The sequence below is a fragment of the Pelodiscus sinensis genome, chromosome 1, assembly GCF_052426305.1.
Source record: "Pelodiscus sinensis isolate ZL-2025 chromosome 1, ASM5242630v1, whole genome shotgun sequence".
NCBI classification, from domain to species: domain Eukaryota; kingdom Metazoa; phylum Chordata; order Testudines; family Trionychidae; genus Pelodiscus; species Pelodiscus sinensis.
The window spans coordinates 169,605,785-169,626,529 of record NC_143052.1 but is presented as its reverse complement, the minus strand read 5'-3'; the positions used below and the strand labels follow the sequence as shown (position 1 = coordinate 169,626,529).

The 20,745-nt window shown below is 39.4% G+C and overlaps 1 protein-coding gene across 6 annotated transcripts in view; it reads left to right on the top strand.

Moving 5' to 3' along the window:
* CADM2 (cell adhesion molecule 2) overlaps positions 1 to 20,745 on the top strand; it is a 1,018,160-nt gene that overhangs the window by 913,138 nt on the left and 84,277 nt on the right. For all 6 annotated transcript variants that reach the window (XM_075909639.2, XM_075909649.2, XM_075909633.2 and 3 more), the window contains one exon: positions 15,964 to 16,142. In XM_075909639.2, the coding sequence (XP_075765754.1) occupies positions 15,964 to 16,142 (179 nt within the window). The remainder of the gene's footprint in view (positions 1 to 15,963; positions 16,143 to 20,745) is intronic.

Below are 20,745 nucleotides of genomic sequence, written 5' to 3'. Positions count from 1 at the left end.
TAATTTAAGGCTTCTGCTCTTCATTTAAATTAAACATACGGCTTGCCATAATGGTCTATCAGAACAGTCCTTACCTTTCAAATATTTAAGTAGGAAAATAAGATGTTAAATGTTAGATTGTAGGAGTTAAATTGATTGAGTTCCTGAGCATAAAGTAGATCAGAGATAGATCAGGATCCACTGTCATATCTGAAGTCTTGGCAAAACAATTTCAACTGATAATGTATATTAATGAAGAATGGGAAGGAAAAGTAATAATTATTTAGTGACAGTACATGTTGAGATTAAAAAGTTAAAGCTTTGTAACCATTACAAATAAATTGTCAATATTGTATGTCAAAATGTATGGCATTAAATCAAATATTAGTAAGTTGTTAAGAAGCATTTTTTCTTATTTTGCCAATGCACATTTTTGTTATCAATGGAAATATTTTGGTGGGTTTTTTATGTATCAGTGAAATTAACATTTATCCAGGTTTACCAGTAATAATTTAATCATCCCAAGACTACAGATCTGCCATCAGTTTCTAGTCTGATTATCAAATTGATGTCAGACTAAAGAGTAATAGATGCATGGAGAGAGGACCATCTGTAGAGGAAAGATTTTATTTTCTTACCTGGTGATCAAGTTTAGTTTCATACAGAGTGGTTTTCCATAAGGGGAAAATAGGATGAATCAAATTCAGAAATTCAAGATAGTCTGTATTTCTCTCTAGTTCAGATGGGTTCTTCTTTAGGATAAAATTGTATTTAGTCTGCAAAGGTCATTCATATGGCATGCCAATAGAAGGCTCTTTCAGGATCCATTAGCAAAAAGGGAAGGTGGCTCAGGAATGGGGCAAAGAGGTAACTTGTTTGGGTTTCTTGAAGGTAAGAGTTTCCACAGGCTTGTGTGTTTTTATGGCGCACAGATATAATTTCACTGTAATATAAATGTCATATATATGAGTAAATAATATATAAAAAATAAATTAATTCTGAATTTGGAGATGACAATATAAGATATATGTAAAGAATTAGGTGAAAGGAATGAAGAAGCTTAGAGAGAGAACTATTGAAATTTAAACATAAAACATGCAACTTGAATGAAGAAATTATTTTGATTGGAAAACTCTAATAAGGGAACAGCGATGAAGATATTTTGGTCACATGTTTCCTTGAATATGGACCATTAGCAGGTTACTTGTAGATGCTTGGTGTGATGAAAGGAAATAAGCAACCCTCTGTGAACCATTTGGTTTCACGTCTCATTGCTTTTAATCTGCATTGTGTATTTACATGCATGGTAATGGGTGCATAACAAATCAATTAACTACATTAATATATTATTCAGATACTACAGTTGAAAGATGCCTGTAAATTTTCTATAAATACATGTACACTTTGAACTACAGCTGGAGTTTGACCTATAAAATGATAGTATGACATGGCACCTCTCAGTTGCTATCTTTGCCGCATCAGGTATAATGTGCTGTCTTAGTATCTGAATCCCAGTCTGCATTATCACCTCACTTGCTACAAAGCAGAGGTCCAGCATAGCCAAAAGACAGTGGAAAAATTATTGCTTGATCCAGCATATGCAGCATGGATATCAATAACACCAGGCACCTTTGGAAGTGAGAAATGTGTTTAATGTTAGGTCATCACTAAATGCACCTTATTGCATTCTATGTTTTTCTTTGGAATTCCTATCTTCAATATCATGTGACTTCTAGTCTACTACTTATCTCATGACTATTAGAAAACTAACTTGCATAATATTATCTATGGCACTTTTTTGTTTGATGCTTCTATATATTTTGTGTAGCGCTGCAGAGAATGAGTAGCAGCTACGTTAGCAGTATTTTTTATAAATATCATATGTCCCTTAGGTTATCTGTTTCATATTGACCTGCCTGACTGCAAGGAGCTCAATCAAAGAATATGGTTAGGAGGAAACCTACATGAAATGAAACAATGTCAAAGATAGACACCTAGGGTCAACAGCTTCAAAGGAGTAAAGTTAACAATGGCTGGGCCAACTGTTGGGGAGAAGATGCCTACCTGGAGTCAGCCAAATTATGCAGTTGTGTTCCTGAGGCTGAAAACCTGGAATCAAAGGGGATTCTAGACCTTTAAGATGCTATCCTCAAAAAAGGAAGGCGGGGAGTGGGTTGTCATCCTGCTGACGGAAAGAAACATAGAGACAGAGAACATGCTGTGAGCAATACAGTCGGCTTCTCCCAGTCAGACCTCAAAGATTACCTGGATTGAGGAGAATTTACAAAATGCAAGGAAATATTAAGGTATAGGCAAATAGAACTCAGCTGTATCTGTCAAACTGGGGTTGAAGGGAAGCTAAAATTCAGAGATCCAGTCTCAGAGATTGGACCACAAGTTGCCACCAAGGACAGGTGCAGCGAAGCAGGAATGACTCCTGTGGGGCACACTCGAGGGACAAAAGGGGTCTCAGGTGCAGTTTGCCCTGTAACCATGACAAGAATAAATTGTTCATTTGTCTTGCTTCCTGCCTTTTTCATTGTAGAGTATATTTTTTTCATGTTCATTTTTGTCTCTGTAAAAATGCTTTCATCAAAGTATTCTGTTTTAAAAAAACAAACTAATGATTCTCACACTGACTTTGAGTTCCTATTTTAAGTCTCTCTCTCTCTCTCTCTCTCTCTCTCTCTCTCTCTCTCTCTCTCTTTAAGACTGCATCATTGCAACTTACTTTACCTGAAGCATTTATTTGTGCCCATATCATCTACTTGGCTGTAAGATCCTGTCAAGTATTTATTATATGAAAAAAAGTTGTTGCTATCTGCGCTAATATATGTAGGCGGTTTAATTCTTATATATGCTGAACATTTTTCTGTGTGGGGTTGTAACTCCACACAATAGGAAAAGTGAAAGTTGCTTTTATATTAATATTACTCACTTTTTTAATTAGTCCTAGAGGCTGAAGTGAAATATTCAGATGCCTTGAAACATAAATCTTTATATGCTGTTGAGCAAACTCTATTAGTTGAAAATAGTTTATTGGAGTATGTTTAGCTATTTACATTTAAAGCACATTCAAAAATGCACAGGAGGGGGAAGTTGTGTGCATTGAGTGACACTTACGCTTCCAGTAAAATCTATTTGATATATGTTTTTCTTCTTTCACAAAACTAAACTAAAATGAAAGATTCTCTTTAACAATGCCTTTTTCCATGGTATACAGATTTCTAGGATTTTTGCTTATTAGGACTGTGAGGGAGAGAGGAAATTGGGTGGGGAGTCCGAGTCTTAATTTAAAAAAAAACCTCAGTTACAAGTAAGTAACCTCAATTTCTTCATGTAGCAGGGGATGGTTTGTCAATCAGTAATCCAATGCTGGAGGAAATAGTGTCCTAATTAAATAGTGCTAGAATTACAACCAACCTTACCACATTGAGCATTAGTGCTAGCCGCTGGATCTGAAAGTATGCACAGAATTCCAGGTGGCAGTCCTACATATTTTCTGAACTGGAACATATCTGAATTAAGCTAGGGACATAGTCATTGCCCTAGAAGAATCTGATGTAATACCCCGAGAGAAAGCTGCTGGTTTATAACTTTCTAGAATGCACTATATAACACATTGGGAAATAGTTTGAGATCATACTAGTGATCTTTATTATTTTCTGCATAAAAGATAATCAAAAGAGCAGATTTATACAAAATCCTTTAGATATATTAAGATAATAGACTACAACTCTTTTAACATCTACATTATTTAAAGTGGAGTCTCTCCTGTCAATGTGTGGTATAGGGTAGAAAACTGATATATTTATGGCTTGATTCACATGGACTTCTGATCCTATTTTAGGTAGAAACCCAAGGTCAGATCTATCTGGTCTCTATGAAGAGGAGTGAAGGGTGGGCACACTAAGAGGGAATATAATTCACTAACTCTCCTGTCTGACATTATAACAGTTAGAAAGGCAACTAGCTCTCTACTAAAGGCTTAATGGCAGCTTAGAATTGTGCTAAAACTAAACTGAGATCCCATGCTTTATTCAAGGCCTTATTCCGATGAGTACAGATTTGAAAGCCCCTTCATGATGTTTTTAACTGCATAATGTGTAAAAACTGATACATTATCTATCAGACCATGATAAGCTAATATAGATGCTAAGTGAACCTTGAGCAAAGAATATGATCCTCAGTCTTTAAGGTAGAGTGTTACAGAATACATTTATTGGAAGTCTGTTCTAGCTGATCTGTTTTCTTGTGCAATTCAGTTCACAAACCTTGGCCACTTAGAAAGGTAATGTTTTCTAGTGTTAGACTGCACTTGCTGAACATCCAAAGAATACGTTTTTTCATGGTTCACTAATATTCTGTTGGGCACTCCACTAACTACAGAGACACACAATCTGGATGAAACATCTTGCTATACTACTACAACAATAGGTCCAGTAATATTGGGAACGCCCTGCTAATTTTTTCATCAATTGAAGTAGATCCATGTTCCCTCAGCCAAGGTGAAGCTATTATAATAATTCTTGATCTGTGCTGTCTTATTTTCCTTTCTATTTTGTGTATCAGTGGGAACTAAGAAAAGTGCATACCTGTGCATCAGAAACTAACAAAAAATATAGATGGTATCATGAGCTTTCATGGGTGATACCACCTACATTTGTCTCTAAGGTGCTTCAGGACTATTCCTTGTTTTCTAAGTTGATTCAGTTACAGATTAACATGGCTACCCCTCTGAGACTGTTGTGCAGCAGAAACACAGGCAATATGGAATTCATTTCTTTTCCTGCCCTTGAACATGATAGGCAACACTTTTTGCAAGCAGTCACAACACATAGTAAATCTATCTCTGCAAGATGCCAGATGTTGAAGATCTTAAGTATCACTTCTCTATTGACCACTTGTGCAATTGTCATATCTCTGCTCATTTGATCCACAAAGTCATTGTGGCCCTGCACCTGTCTAGAAAGGATGGGCTAAATGTTGTGCATGATGCACCAATTCCATAAGGTGAATGCTTCACTATATAAATGGGACAAGCAAGCCCCTCCTGACCTGTTGACATGTCAGTTGCATTGTCCCTTGCCACCTGGACTGCCTTTCTTTTGATATGAAGGAGAAAAGATCTGAAAGCCATTATAAACCTCCCTCAGCTTTCAAAACTTTATAGGAAATACTCTTTTCTGAGAGTTGAATGTCTTCAGACTTTCAGAGAGTTTAAATGACCTCATTGAGAGAGCTGGAGAATTACATAATTTCCTTTTTAGAATATTAGCTCTCTGAGTTGTCCATGACAAGGATTTCAGTACATTCTCCAGTATAGTTTTCTTTGTCACTATACTGGGTCTGTAAAGCAACTAGTGCTATAGAATCTTCATTCTGAAGTAATTGTATAGTATTATAAACGCTGCTGATGCTATTCGGTCCATAACCTCTAGAAAAAAATCGCTTCCTACTCTGTATACTGCTGAAGCCCTATCCCAGTAGGTGTCTGAGGTCTAGGAAATTTTTCTGCAGGGCAGAGCTTTGCTGGAAAATACAAGTTGCCTTTTGTGTATGGCCAAAAAAGGCTTCCATGTCTCCTGACTCAGGGAGGGCATAGGCAGCTGCAGATCTGACTGATGCTTCTGAGAAAAAATACTGTGAGGAAAACAATAGAGGGTAAAATTACTTATGGTAGTTGAATTTCTTCTCCAACCAAATGGAATTAAGCAAGAGATTTTGCATTAGACAGCAAGCCTTGAGCTTTTCTATAGCTTGTCTGTTTTACAGATAAACATCATTTTTTTTCAAAGGAAAGGTTCTCTACTTTAAATTTTTTTTAGGAAGGTGGATAACCTCAGTCTCAGGCATGTCTTCTTAAATTATTAGCATATGGCCCAAAAAATATGAAGCTTCAAAAGAAGCTCTAAGAGCTTTTCTGCAGTCATTTAAAATGATGTTAGCCTTTCTATTCAGCTAGTACAGTACTTGGCAATCTGTTCCTATAGATGAAATAGAGAATGAGGCATTATCATGTGTTAGATAGCTACCTGAATGCCAAGAGGGGGACAGAGAAAATACTTTTCTTCCTACTGCATCTGCTTTTTTACCCTCGTCATGTGGGGTGAATTATGCCTGTTTATATCTATGTCATTTTGATAGTAGTTTCGATAATTAAAAAATTAGGGCTAAGATACCAATAAAAACAAACAAAAATACCTGCATAAGTTAAGAGGCATATATCAGCCATTTGGGAAATGGACTAATAAGAAGCTGGGAAATAGTAAAGAGATTTGGCAGGCTGCAACAATCTATCCTATATGGGCAAGGAAAATTTATTCCATTAAGGAGCCCCCAAAATGCCAAAAAACCCCAAGATAAGTAGATCCTCTCATTGCCACAGAAGTCAGTGCCATCCACCTCTTCATGAAATTGCAGAGCATATTACTGAGATGAGTCTGTCTCTGGTCACTGGTAACCCATCATTGGGGCTAATTATTATAATTATATGCCTGTAAAATAGACGCATAAGGATCTTCTGCAAAAAGGGGTTTTTGTGAAAAAGTCCACATCCACAAAAACCTCCTGTGTAAAACAGATTGGAAGAGAGTATGCAAATAAACATGAGAAATTGCAAATGAGTGCTTCATTTGCATTGCCTCTTCTGCAAAAAGTTTGTATTGTTCGACATAGCCATTCTGTACAAATAGTTGCAACCTTCCTGCTAGATCTCTGTTGTTCTCTTGCCTATTTCCCCAAAACTCTGGGTTCCTGTTGGGCCATTTTTGTGTGCCAAAATTCACTGACCTTGCTTATCTAATGTCTTACACGATACAGGTCTGTAGGTTTCTTTGTATTTTTGCTGAGTAAAATAAAATGCAAAAGCTAGCTCTGTGTGCTTGAAGTGAGCATACAACAAAAAGAGCATCCAGAAAAAATCACCATGAGAATTTTGATAGCACAGCAATTATAATCCTAACTCTGAGGAATTAACTGTCACTAAGTAACAAGCACCAACTTTAATACCTAATAATTATCTATTGGCACTTAAAAGTAATAAGGCTCTGGATACAAGACAAATGCAGTTCCAGGGGGGATACTGCAGTTGGCAGGGACGGAGGTGAGAAGTCCCATTTTGTACTCATCAACACTGAGGGGAGAAGAAGGCATGTTAATAGGCATCCTTGGAAGAAGATTTCAAGGTCTGCGACCAGCCAGTCCAACCCCACAGTGGTAATTTGCAGAGAACATGGGAAAAGCAGAGAATTTGTATTTTTTGACTGGTGGGGCTATAAATCCTACAAAGGTCTCTACAGGTCTGAAATATTATACATCTATTTCCAAAATGCACAATATTCCCCTCATACATGTTTTCCTCAACTTTTTCATAAAGGTATGGCACATGTAATGGTTGATGTTTTCACCAGGTTAAATGCTCCAAAACTGGCAACACAGCTCACTAGACTAGTCAGAATATCAACAACATGGGAAATTCCCTCATGATTTAAGCTTTGTTGGTGGTGAATTAAAGAACCAGAAAATCCAGACTTAAGATCTGGGTCATAGAAGTAAATTTCCGAAGAATGAAAGCAATCACTCAGCTAAAATGATTGCAAATGTTAGGGTAGAATTTAAGCCAAAAGTGATATGGTAAACATAGCAGAACTCTTTCCCTTATTCACCGAATAATTCTGACTCTTGATATATATATTAAGGACTGCGTAGAATGCAAGTACACCGCTATTTGAAGGATTTAGTTATAATCCCAGGGAAGAATAGACAAAATATTTGGGAACTAATTTACTTGTCTTGTTAACATTGTGCAAATCCTTCTTATATCCTCCTTATTCTTATCCACACTGACTAAGCAATCTTGACAGGATTTTTAGTTATCCAGATGGGGGTGAGTGTTAACATCCTTGGGGACTGATCCAGCAAACATTTATTACTATGCATATGCTGCAATAAACTGTCTCATTGAAATGAAAAGCGCTACTCAGGGTAGTCAAGATTACAATGATTGCTGGATTGTGCAGTGAAATGATAGAACTACAGTTACAGGGTGACCTCCCTTTATTCAGGAAAAAAAGTAGCGAAAGTGATGAAAAGCAAAGAAGGCATTGTGTGTGACAGAGGATTAAAGTGATTATGTCGACTTAGTTTAGTGGGAAGATGAATTAAAAGCGACAGGACAAACCTATATACTTTTCCTAAGTACTGGGCACATTTACACACTGCAACCTGCCCTTCTCTCTTCCCTCCTCCTCCCTTCTTGCCTCCCCCCCCAAACCCACTGAGGCAGCAAGATTCAGTCCTAGTCCAACTGACTCAAGCTAGTGAAGCCCACACTGCAGTGCCAAAAATAGCAGTTTAAATGGAGGGGTTTGGGCTTGGGCTCTGATACCGGTCAAGGGGGAAAATCTTGGAGCCTGGGCTCTACACTACTATGTTTAGCACCACCGTGTAAGCACATATCTGTTAATCCAGGCTCTGAGACTTGCTGTTCTTGGGGGTTTTTTGTTTGTGTGTTTTGCTTCATAAACACACCCAAAGACTATGTTTGGGTAAAGGTAAGTTTGAGGGTATCTCTATTAGTACGTATGGTGTAAGACAAATTAGAAATGTAATTATCCCCAAACCAAGTATTAAAAACTGTAATCTGACATCATGTTCAAGTGGATAAGGAACCAGGAAATCGACTGTTGTGATTTTAAAATATTTTATAAACTGTAAGGCCCCAGTTCAGCAAAGGACTAATAACAGAAATGCATTTCATATATGACCTCCTTTTCTGCAGAAAACAAGAAAAATACAACCAAAATGATTAAAAGCAAAGAAGTCTTCCAAATGAGAGAGGAATAAAATTGCTTACAACCCATTGATTTCAATGGAATTTATACTTGCTTACATTTTTTTCTGAATCAAAGCCTTAATCTGCCACGCATTACCAGTGCAGTCATACATTTTAAAAAAAATATTATTTTGAAAGTATTTCAGTCCATCCTTAACATTTTCTCTCCTTTTTTGCTTGTTAGAATCATAGTCAGAAAAGACTTTTCCCTTCTTAAACAATTCTGTGTTAAGTTACTCACTGAAAAACCTGCTGTGTCATATCACCTGGCCAAATAAAGGTAACAGTGCTTTATGGTTGGGGACAGGGGTTGAAAAAGATGAAAACTGCTGCAGATATGGACAGTGAGTCACTAACTCGTCATCTGGGAATATAGGATTTGAAAAGGGCACAACTCAGGAGGAATAATGGTAGTTCGAATTAGGAGCTTTAATTCGAACTACTTAGTCTGTGCCGCGTCTAGCCGCGGGCAGGTAGTTCGAACTACGGGGCATTTAAAAATGGCGGCTCCCGGGAATATGCAAATGAAGCCTGGGATATTTAAATCCCGGGCTTCATTTGCAAGTTCGAATGCCTACATTAGCCACTCTAGTTCGAACTAGGGTACAGTGTAGACATACCCTTAGGTATTTTGTTGCAAATACTCCTGGCTTTGCTTTAAAAAAAATATTTTTATTCATATTAATGGAATGTACTCTGCGTAAAACAAACCAGGTGTCTTCTGTTGAATTCATTTATGAGGGAACTATTATGTGTAAAATTTTGTCTCCATGGATGTAGTAATAGTTGAAAGAGCCACTTGAGCTGTGACTGAATGATATCGGGGGTAGTACTCCTTGCACCATCTATGGGTTTATCTACATGACAAAATGTTAGAGCAGAGTTCCCAAAATGTGGGGCATTCCCCCTTAGGGAGAATGGAACAACATTTAGGAGAGGGTGGGGAGGAAGTACCACCTAGCTCCGCTCTGTTCGCAGCTCTGCTCCAGCCACAACCCCACCTGGGGACATGGCTCCCTACACCCCCCCCTCAACTCACTTAGGCCCCCAAATACAGCTCAGCTGCAGCTCTGCACTTGGCCCCGGCCCAAGCCCCAGTCCCTGACTCCGTTCCTGGCTCTAGACCAGCCCTCAGTTTCAGCCACAGCCCCCTTATCTCAGTACACATCCCTCACTACCGGAACTGCAGCTTCTCTCCTAGACCCAGGGACGGTAAGAGGGAGTATGACCCTGAAAAGTTTGGGGACCATGATGTTAGACTGTAGCCATGAAAAACTGTGTAACCTGACATAATGTATACCCCCAAGTATTGTTCACTTAGACAAATTGTTATCAGCATCATAGGAGTTAATTGTGATTTACATTCATGTAGTGCAAGTAGGTGGCACAATGATAAATACTATGGCTGTGTCTAGACTGGCCAGTTTTTCCGGAAAATCAGCCGCTTTTCTGGAAAAACTTGCCAGCTGTCTACACTGGCCGCTTGAATTTCCGCAAAAGCACTGACTTCCTACTGTAAGAAATCAGTGCTTCTTGCGGAAATACTATGCTGCTCTCGTTCAGGCAAAAGTCTTGAGCAAAAGGGCCAGTGTAGACAGCTTGGATTTGTTTTCTGCAAAAAAGCCCCGATTGCGAAAATGGCCCCGATTGCGAAAAGTGCTTTTGCGGAAAAGCGTCCGTGCCAATCTAGACGCTCTTCTGAAAATGCTTTTAACGGAAAACTTTTCTGTTAAAAGCATTTCCGGAAAATCATGCCAGTCTAGATGTAGCCCATTTGTCCTATTCTACAATAATCACATTGCCATGATCAGCATTGCATCAGCTAATCCAAATATTCCCAAACATGTTCAAACATGTCAAGATTAGTATACTCTGTGTTTTCTGAATATGCACAGTACTTGAAGTATATGTTTATCTGTTTTTGTGTGTGTGTGTGTCTGTATGTGTGTATATATATATAAAGATTTGTTCTCCTGTCTGTCTGCACCTGTCTCCTAAATGTCTGTTTGCATGTTTATCTGCCGGTCTGTGTGTTCAGGAACTCTTCCTAAATGGTAAGAGCTAGGACCACTGAATTTGGTATGCAAGTTCCTCTTACCTTAACTTAAAGCAAGGAGGTTGTGCCAAGTAAATGGGAAGTGCCAGGAATGGAACTGTTTTCCATATCATGGAGAGGGAAGAATACAGAGAGGAGGGACACTGGGGACAGCCACACCACCATGAGATGCGGAGAGGTGGGCTCCGCATCTTGCATCCATAAGAGTGGGTAAGTAGCCCTCCTACCCCAAAGCCTTTCCCCTCGCCCCAACAGCAGTGCTGCAGCTAAGGGCCAGGAGAGAGACAGAAAACTGAGGGGTGACAGAGGGCTCGTGGTGGCCAGGCGGAGGCAGACGGCCCTTGGAGGCCGGAGAGTGCACGAAGGTGGGGAGAAACAGCCCTTCCAGCTGGTGGGTGGGGAAGAAAATCCTACTGGATGGGACCCCCTGCCCTGAGGTTTTCCTCATTCCCTGAGCCTCACTCTCTCGCCCTACCATGCCCCCAGTCTCCTGCCCTGACTCCTGCACCCCGCACACCATCAGCCACCTGCTCTGAAGGACCCAGGCAACACTGGCTAGCTCTTCTAGTATGGAATATTGAAGATGTGTCCTCAAATTGGGCATATTTTCTCTCAGAAAATGTGTAGTCAGAGTCTGTCTGCTTGGAAAATCATCCAACATTTAAAAATATAGCCACCTTCTCAATACAAAATTATAATAATTCACTCTTGGCTCTCTAATGATTTGTATAAACACTATTTATTAAGACATAACAAGACCCCTTGAGAAAAATATAGCCAAGCATTCACTTGTTGGCTATTTGTGGCCCTTTGGGTTTTCCATCTAATTTAAATGAAGATTTCTACTTCTGTAAATTATCTTTGCAAAGAAGCTGCTTAAACATGCATTTTATGAAAGCAGTGATGTACATTCTGGCAGAAACACTTCAGAGTTCCTGCTCCTGGGAATGTAACCTTTCCGTAAATTAGTAAATGAGAAGCAATGAAGAGTGTGATTAAAAAAATGTTCTGATCATCCTTTGTCAGCAAACCTTAACAAATCAGATTTCCACGCTTTCCCATTACATATTGGGTGAGGCTAGTCGCTTACATATGAAGGCCATTATATAATTGTGTGTGTGTTAACATGAGGAATAGAAAAAAAATGTTGTATATTTAGGCCCCGTATATTTAAGTATCCTCATTTAGCAAGGGCACTGAAGCACACACAAAATTAGAGCACATATTTAATACTGATAAAGTCAATAGTACAGTATTTAAGTGTTTGTGCTTAAATTAAGCACATGCTCGTGTGAAGTATCAGAGGGGTAGCCGTGTTAGTCTAAATCTGAAAAAGCAGTGAGGAGTCCTGTGGCACCTTATAGATTAACCGAAGTGTTGGAGCATAAGCTTTTGTGGGCAAAGACCCACTTCATCAGATGCTTGTGTGGGTTGCTGAATAAAGATTAATTTAAGCACATATTCCAGTGCTTTCTTGAACCAGGGTCCTAATGAGCAGTTGATTTGGACAGTAAATCCAAGTTAGATTAAACAAGGTTTCAGCAAACTATCATAAGGGTAATTGCTACAGATAATAATAAAAAAACCCACTTTATTTTCTCATAAGAGCACAAATAATTTAAGTTCTAGTAAACAAGAATGCTATTTGCTTTGTGCTAAGGGGCAGTTGCCTGAGTGGGGAAGCATGGGTCAGTGCTTGCAATTGCCAGGGTATCAACACTGCTCTCACCATCAGCCAAACAGCCAGGAGCAGCAGCACCCTTGGTTCAACATGAGTGTGGAGTGAGCCAGGCTCCAGTCCCTGCCCAGAGCCCATCTCTCACTCCCTGAGATAAGATCAGCACTCAACCTCTCCCCATTTCTCCAGGATAGGATCAGCTTGTTAACTCTTTCTGTCCAACAAATAGCTGCAGTCTCAATTGGGGGGCAGAAACTGGAATGCTGTCACATTGCCCAAGCCCCAAAAATATTTCTGAAATGATGCCCCTGCCATTAAATTAGATGGAGATTTGACTTAAGTCATTTAAAACAAAAATCAACTCCAGTAATTGATGATATACAACAACAAAAACCAGTTCACTTACATTTGTAGTGCACTTTTAAAGAAAATCATGTCATTGCCCTTCATGGATTGTATTCTTATATGCATGGTCTGAAGCCTTCCGCAAAATACTTAAGCATAAGCTTAAATCCATCACTTCTCAGGTAAGCAATATAGTCCAAACCTCAGTAAAGGCAGTGCAATACATAGTTAAGAATTTCAATGATTTCTTGAAAAGTGGCTTGCTGAACTGAGGGTCTGCTGATCTGTTCACAATGGGACTTAAGCACCTTACTGGTACTTTACACACCTAAATGCTCGACGTATATGGCACTGCTTTTCACAAACCCACCGTTCTTCTGCTACCTAACACTGTAGTCACCTAAACTCCGTTTTGGTACTTACGTTTTTGCAGTAAAATTTCCTTAAGTGCCTGTGTTTCTGCTCTTCCAACTAACTCACCTGTGGGCTCAATGCAGTAAGCATGCTCAGGGACCACCTTACTTGACAACAGGAGGGCAAGGGAGTGGAGCTTTCGGTAAATAGTCAAAGAGTTATTGGAGGAGGGGTACTGGATCCTTTTCTCTTACCTCCAAGGTGGAGAATAATCTCACACTCACTCTCTGTACCAATGACTGTTCAGTTGTTATCCAAAGTGGAACAACTTCAATGGGAATGATTGAGAGAGATCCATGTAAGACTGTCCCATAGTCCAGAGAGCAGGGCACTCATCTGGAGGTGGCAGATCCCTGTTCAAATCCATTTTCTTCACACAGAGGGTCTCCCATATCCTTACCACTAAGCTAAATGTTATGAGTCTAGGTGTCTAACATAGGCTTTGTAAATCTAAGTAGTTTTTCTAAAAGATGGTTGAATTCCTAAATGCTGAATTCCTAACAGTTGTTTTATTCTGTTTAATTATTTGGTTATATAACTAAATGCTTTGTTACAAAAATAAAAACTTAAAAGGCCAAATTTTGCTTTCAGGAAAATAGGTGCAAGTTTGGAATAATTTATGATTAATTAGGCTCACTCTAGATATTTACCAGAATGAATGAATGTTATCTTTGACCTGTAACTGGGGTAGGCAATGATCTGGAGGAGGTTTACCATGGTTAACCCAATTGGCCGCCAGTGCTTTATTTCCTATGCATCTGCAGATACAGTGGCTTGCAGCTCCCATTGGCTGCGGATCACCTTCTCAGGCAATGGGAGCTATGGGAAGTGGTATTCTGGTCCATGCCACTTTCCACAGCTACCATTGGTCCGTGGCCAATGGGAGCTGCAAACAGGTGTACCTGCAAATGAACAGGTAAATAAAGCACTGGAAGCCTGCCAGGGGCTAACCGTAGAAAACCACATCAAGCCCACGGTCTGCTTATTGCCCGTGGTTATCAGCACAACTGTAATTAATTGTTTTGGAAACAGCTATGATGTTGCACAGACAGGTAATTATGAAGAAATGGAAACTGATTCAGGATATGTAAACATCTTCTACAATGTCACTGAATATAGCCAGCCTAGCCGCTCTCTAGTGGAAGGACAGGTATAATATGGTAACATGAAAATCACTAGGAATGTTTGGAGGGCTGCAGTTTCCCTTTCCATTTTGTTCTCGTTTTGGCTGGGATGACAGCTATTGCTCAGGCTTGTCTTTTATTAGACTTGTTTCATATCATCAGATGTATGTGTGTTCAATAGATCTGCATGCTTTCTGTGGTAAATCTTGCTTTATTGGTATCTCAGATCCTCCGGTAAATCTGGTCTCTAGCTATTCAGTATTCAAGCAAGCCCCTCATTGCCCACACTTACCCATCAGAGATTTTTGTAACTCCTTTTTTGTAATTCCATACAAGTGAATTTAGGCTGCAAATTGGTTGGATTTTTCTTTTCCCCTGTGGGAAATTTCAATTTCTTAGGATGGAATCAACAACTGAATTTTTTTTCAGCTGAAAACTAAAATTTTCAATTAGGAAATGCTTCCAGTGGCTTATGTCAGCTGTAATTCAGGCACTCGAGTCCCCTTTCTCCTCTTTGTACTGGGATCCCTCTCTGGACTACACCCCTCATGATGTAATATAGTAACAATTAAAGTAAAACATTAACAGTGCCACATTACCTTAATCTCTTTTCTCTATCTAGATTTCTCAGCCTCTTTGTGAAGATAATTTTCTCTTGCTACATTTGTCTGTTAAAACATGAAAAAATATTTCTTTCTGCTAATTTTTCTAATGATGACATCCTTACTTCCAAGAATCAGGACAATTGTTCTTATGCTACTATTTCTTGTGGTATTGGGCTTTTAACATGCATTTTTGCTGCTGTTTGTTTACTTTGGCCTCTCTGGAAAAACTTATCTACAAAACCAAACTGAGATTAAAAGATGCCAGTTAGAGATGGTTGGTTATTCTTGCTTCAGGAAACTCTCTACCACAGTAAAATCCAGTTGGGATCAGTGTGTGTTGTCCAAGCAGTTTGAACATCTAGCCACTTCCCAAAGTGAAGATTTTCTTGCAGAATCATTTTGTTATAACTCATCTGAATGTCCAAATGCCTCATGTTCATTCTTTCACTTGATAACTCCCCGGAATGACCTTCATATTCCAAGAGTACCCTTTAGGAAGATCTATTGGGCCATTTAGCCACTGGGAAAGAAAACTATATTAGGCTTTTTTTATTAGTATACCATAACCACCCACGGTTATACTCTTGAATATGTGGGTGTTGTATCAGTTTGCTAGGGGAACACTTAACTACTCAGACTACTCTTTGCATAGTAACATAGGTGTATTACATAAGTATCTCCCATTCTGGAGTGGTATCTCATTAGAACACATGAATTAACTGACTAATGGTGTGATTCCTAAGTAATATATAGAAGGCCCAATATACCTGCAGTACCAATAATTCATGTAACTGATGATTATTCATAGGTACTGATAAGTGGTACATCCACTGCTCATCTGTCTCTAATGTTATTGTTTGAGTATTTAATGTGCTATGGTATATGTTTCATGTAACTTACACAACTTGTTCATTTGGATCCATTAGGCCAGAACCGGTATTGTGGACAAAGGATGGCGGAGAACTACCAGATCCAGAGAGAATGGTTGTCAATGGTAGGGACCTAAGAATTAGTTTCTTAAACAAAACGGACAATGGTACATATCGATGTGAAGCAACAAATCCTATTGGCCAAAACAGCACAGAGTATGTCTTGATTGTACATGGTGAGTACATGTCTTTAAATATTGTAAGAAAGAATACCTTGATTAATATTCGAATTTTGTTATTGTTTCAATCAACTATAAACAAATGTTTAAGACAACACAAAAGAATGACAAGAAAAAAACTAGAAGTGTAATTTTTAGAGCGTCATCTAGTAGTAAACAGTCTGACTGCCTTTTATTAGTATGTGTTTAATAAATTTTGTACAACATATATCTTTCCAAAGTGTGGGGAACTTTTTGCTAATTAAGCAACAGGCAAAAATGTATTTGAGAGAATACAGGGAACTGTTTTACGCATAATTGTATTCCTAAAACATGGTATTTAGATAGAACTGTCTGTAAGGGCATGTCTACGCAGCAGAGCTAAAGCCGAGATCAATTGCATAGCTTAAGTTGAAACAGCTTATTTCGGCTTTTGGTACTGTCTCCACGGCAGGAAATCTGTTAGAACACTCTTCCCCTGACTTCCCTTACTCCTCATAAAGTAAGGGTTACAGGAGTCAGAGTAAGAAATCCTCCAGGTCACCATTATTTTGACATTATGTCAAAATAAATGCTTGCTGTGTAGATGTGGACTATGTTTTTTCAGAATAACACTAGTTATTCTGAAATAACACTGCTGTGTAGACATAGGCTAAGTGTCTAGGTTATGTGTAAACATAGCCAAGAAGTACAAGTCAATTGCTATTTATTTTGTAAACCATTCAAGACTGAATACTAAAGATTTCTCTTAAAAATTACAATCTGATGCTGAGCATTCTCAACTCCCAATGTAATCTGAAGGTCCTAGAGAACTGCTCCAGAGAATGAGGCCTGTTTTAAAATCAGCCCTAAAATTGTCTAGTAGCATAAGTTCATAATAATTATTGTAATAATTGGTAGTGTGGTTCTCACATAATTATGATTGTTTTGTTTTGCCCGATTTGTCTTGATGCTTCATGTCAAAAGAATAAAAGCCTTAATATTAAGTGTGAAATACTGATTCAACAAAAATACAGCAGAGTCTATTACAAGAATCAGCATTTGGCATCTATCATCACACCATAACCACAGATACCTACTATTAAAATCTGTTACTTCAGACACCACTGTGTGAGGTAACTGCTGGAAAATGACTCCTACAGTCTGTATGTGAACCCACGTCTCAAAGGTCAGATGAGTTTATTAACTCCATTGCAACACCTGTGGCAATCCCTTTTTTCCCTCGCTTTTATACATGAGCAACTTTTTTCAGCACCACTGCAAAATAAGGAAGCACTTTGTGAGTCTCAGACTGTAAAAGAGTCATTGAAATGAGAAATATGAAGTCCATCTCCTCCTTATGAGCAATTTAAGTGGAACAAATATATTGTTACTCTGGTGTTTGCAAGCTAGCCAACAGCATGATTCACTTCAAGTGCCAAATTACCTTAAGGTAGTTTGGCAGTTAACACATTTATAATGAATACTTCTCTAAACATTTTGTAATTAGTTATTTTCTGGCTCCATTGTTAAACTATAATTGATCAAAACACCCAATGGATTAATACTGTTCATGCTGCTGAAGTTCATCGTTTGTTTACCTAAGATTAGTGAAACCAGTAATGACAGGCTCTTTGGACCTCTGAGGCTCCACTGAGGAGTATTATTATGTTTAAGAAAACAAAAAAAACAACTCACCCAAAACTCTACTTATGCTGATTCCAAAAAATATTTCCCATTTAAATCCTGTAAGTAATGGTTTATTAGTTGTTGGCTGGATACACAAAATGCTAATGTCTCTCTTTGATGGAGTGACAGTTTTCCAAAACCTAGCAACTATTGAAATCTGAGCGGTCTCTTTATTTTGCCAGAAGTATTGAAGTGATAATTTGGGAGAATTTGACCCTTTTTGTCTCTTACATCATGGTTATTTTAACATTAGCTGTGACAATTTAATATGTCTCTAAGTACGAATGTTTCATGATCAGCTGCCTCGTGACTTTCACTTTCAGTAGCATGCACCTGTTAACCTGATTACCATGCTACGCTTGATGGCAGTCTTTAAAATCATCATTATCAAGATGCCATTCTGCTGTGTGTGACAGCACATTATGAATCTTATCTCATTTAACATTGCTGACAATGTCTGTTATGAATACTGGAGCTTCCCTAATTGCATTCATGCAAATCTAGCATTAGAACTAGAGACAGTAATTTGGCTTCCTACAACTCAGTAACATTGAAAGTTGTATGACAGAGGATGCAATGATGCTTGCTATTAATAACCTGTAACATACCAGAGTTATAAAGCTGCAGCTGTAAATGAGAGGTTGGGATTAATTATTTTATCAGGTATAGAATAATTAGTTTACGCAGATCAATTTGGGCAGCACTTGTCTCCTCTTTTGATCATTGCTTCTTGCTGATCAACTCTTCTGGATCTAATGAAACAGGAACTTCCCCAAATCAGGCATTTTTACCAGTCTTCCTTGCTGTTTGAAAACTGATGACAAGGAGTTTTGGTATCTTGCAGTCAGATTGTCTTATTGACTAGAGGACTTATTTTCTCTTTGTGTATTCCTAAATAGATTCATAGTACTCTTTGGTTCTTCATGTCCGTTCCAAAAGGTGTGCACGCACTGCATGCACAATCATCAGAAGACATTTCCCCCCCTTTGCGGTACTGGTAGGGACAACTATGGAGCTTCCCAAAGTGGTGCTTGCATCATGCAGAATATAGGGCTTACCCGGCCCTCTACTCTTTACCTCCATAGGATCCACGTGGAACGAGGTGTACCGGTAGTTCGGAATAGGCACCCTAGTCCGAACTACCTAGTTCGAGCCCCGTGTAGCCGCGCTGCACGGGGTTCGAACCAGCGGGGTTTTAAAAATGGCGGCTCCCCGCTTATGCAAATGAAGCCCGGGAAATTCAAATCCCGGGCTTCATTTGCAAGTGCGGTATGCCTACATTACCCTCCTAGTTCGAACTAGGAGGGTAGTGTAGACATACCCTGAGAGTGTGAAGGGCTGGCTGAGCCCTATATACAGGGCTCCACAGCCACCTCAACAGGTACCGCAAGAGGAAAAGATGTCTTCCAATGATCGTGCCTATGGAGAGCACCCACCTATTGGAATAGACATGAGCAGCACATCTTGAAGAACAACAGTTACAGAAGATAAATAACCTTTTTTTTCTCTTCACATCTTCTCTTGTAGCAAAGATAGCAACATGAAGATAGTTGTCCTTTCCCAAGCAAGGGACAGTATATCTTTCTCTCCTTCTCATTGCCTTCATGGGCTTCTTGGCAGGCTCTGGCTAATGGCTTATATAGCCTTTCTGCCTTGCCCCATCTACAAATTAGGCACAGCCTTGCATTGTCAGCTCCAGTCTATTTTGCTTTACTGGAACTGCTATGATAAGTGTTGATTCTGGCTTTTTTACCTAGCACTCTGTCACACCTTTATTGTGGCTTACAAACCATCAGGGAGTCATGCATTCTGTCTTGCCCATCTTTCATTTCTTATACATACAATGCCAAATTTATAGGGATGGACCAAAGCCACATGAGAAGGGAGTTTCCACAAGGAAGCCCTCACAGATTTCCCCTGTACTGTCTAGTCAGAGCAGCAATAGCTGAGACAATCGGAATCCATCAAGCTCACAAGAAAACATGCAAATACCCTACGTTGCTTCCACTCTGCTCTGAACACCAGCAGCACCCCATTAGCAGTGCGATTTCACTGAAGCCAAGCTACCCATGAGTTTGTCACAGCAGCCTCTAGGACTGCAGGGTGAGATTGATGGTTACGTGTACAAGACAATACAACTACTAGGGCTGTGTTAATATTTCTAGGTAAGCTCATTGGAGCTGGAGAGAGACCAGTAGGCAACCCCCAACCTTTCCACTTTCCTGACTGTCCCAGGGGCTCATGGAGCTTGGGGCACTTTAGGTCTGGGGCATTTTGCTTCCTGCTGCTGTGGAGAAGCAGGGCTCAGCCAACTGGGAGAGGTTGTGCGTCGTAGTGGAGCAGGCAGCAAGACCGCTCCAGATCCCGCTGCCACCATGGTGAGTGTGGGGAAGGGGAAAATCCCTGCTGCTGCCACAGGTACCTCCCATCCATAGGACAGTTGAGGCAGGTGCTGTGGGCCTGGGGCAACCACCCTGAACCATCCTATGGATGGGATGGCTCTGCTCCCAGTCTATGCACCGTTCCTGGATTATGGGAAAATGATGCCACCAGATCAAAATGGAGAAATGAGGCCACTGAGGCCCCCTACTATATGTGGAAGGTTGTCTCCATGCACGGAGCCGTGGAAAGGGAAGCGTGATCTCACTCACAGCAGTCTCGGTATTTAATTTTTACCCATATATGATTTTTGCCCTGTTTGTCTTATTTTTTTCTCTCTCTCTACTAAATTTATCTTTCTGGTTTTTTTTCAAGTTTCTCAGACTTGCCTACCCTCCCTATTCTATATTTTACTGTTAACATGTCTCTCAGTGGGACCCTATCCACTAATTCCCTCAATTTTCCAAAGTTATCTTCATAACTCAGAAGAGATTTAGACAGCTTAGAGCAGAAGCTTGCCTAAAAATGAAAATGTGTAGTTTATCATAATTAGAGATTAAGGGTAAAGCAAAGT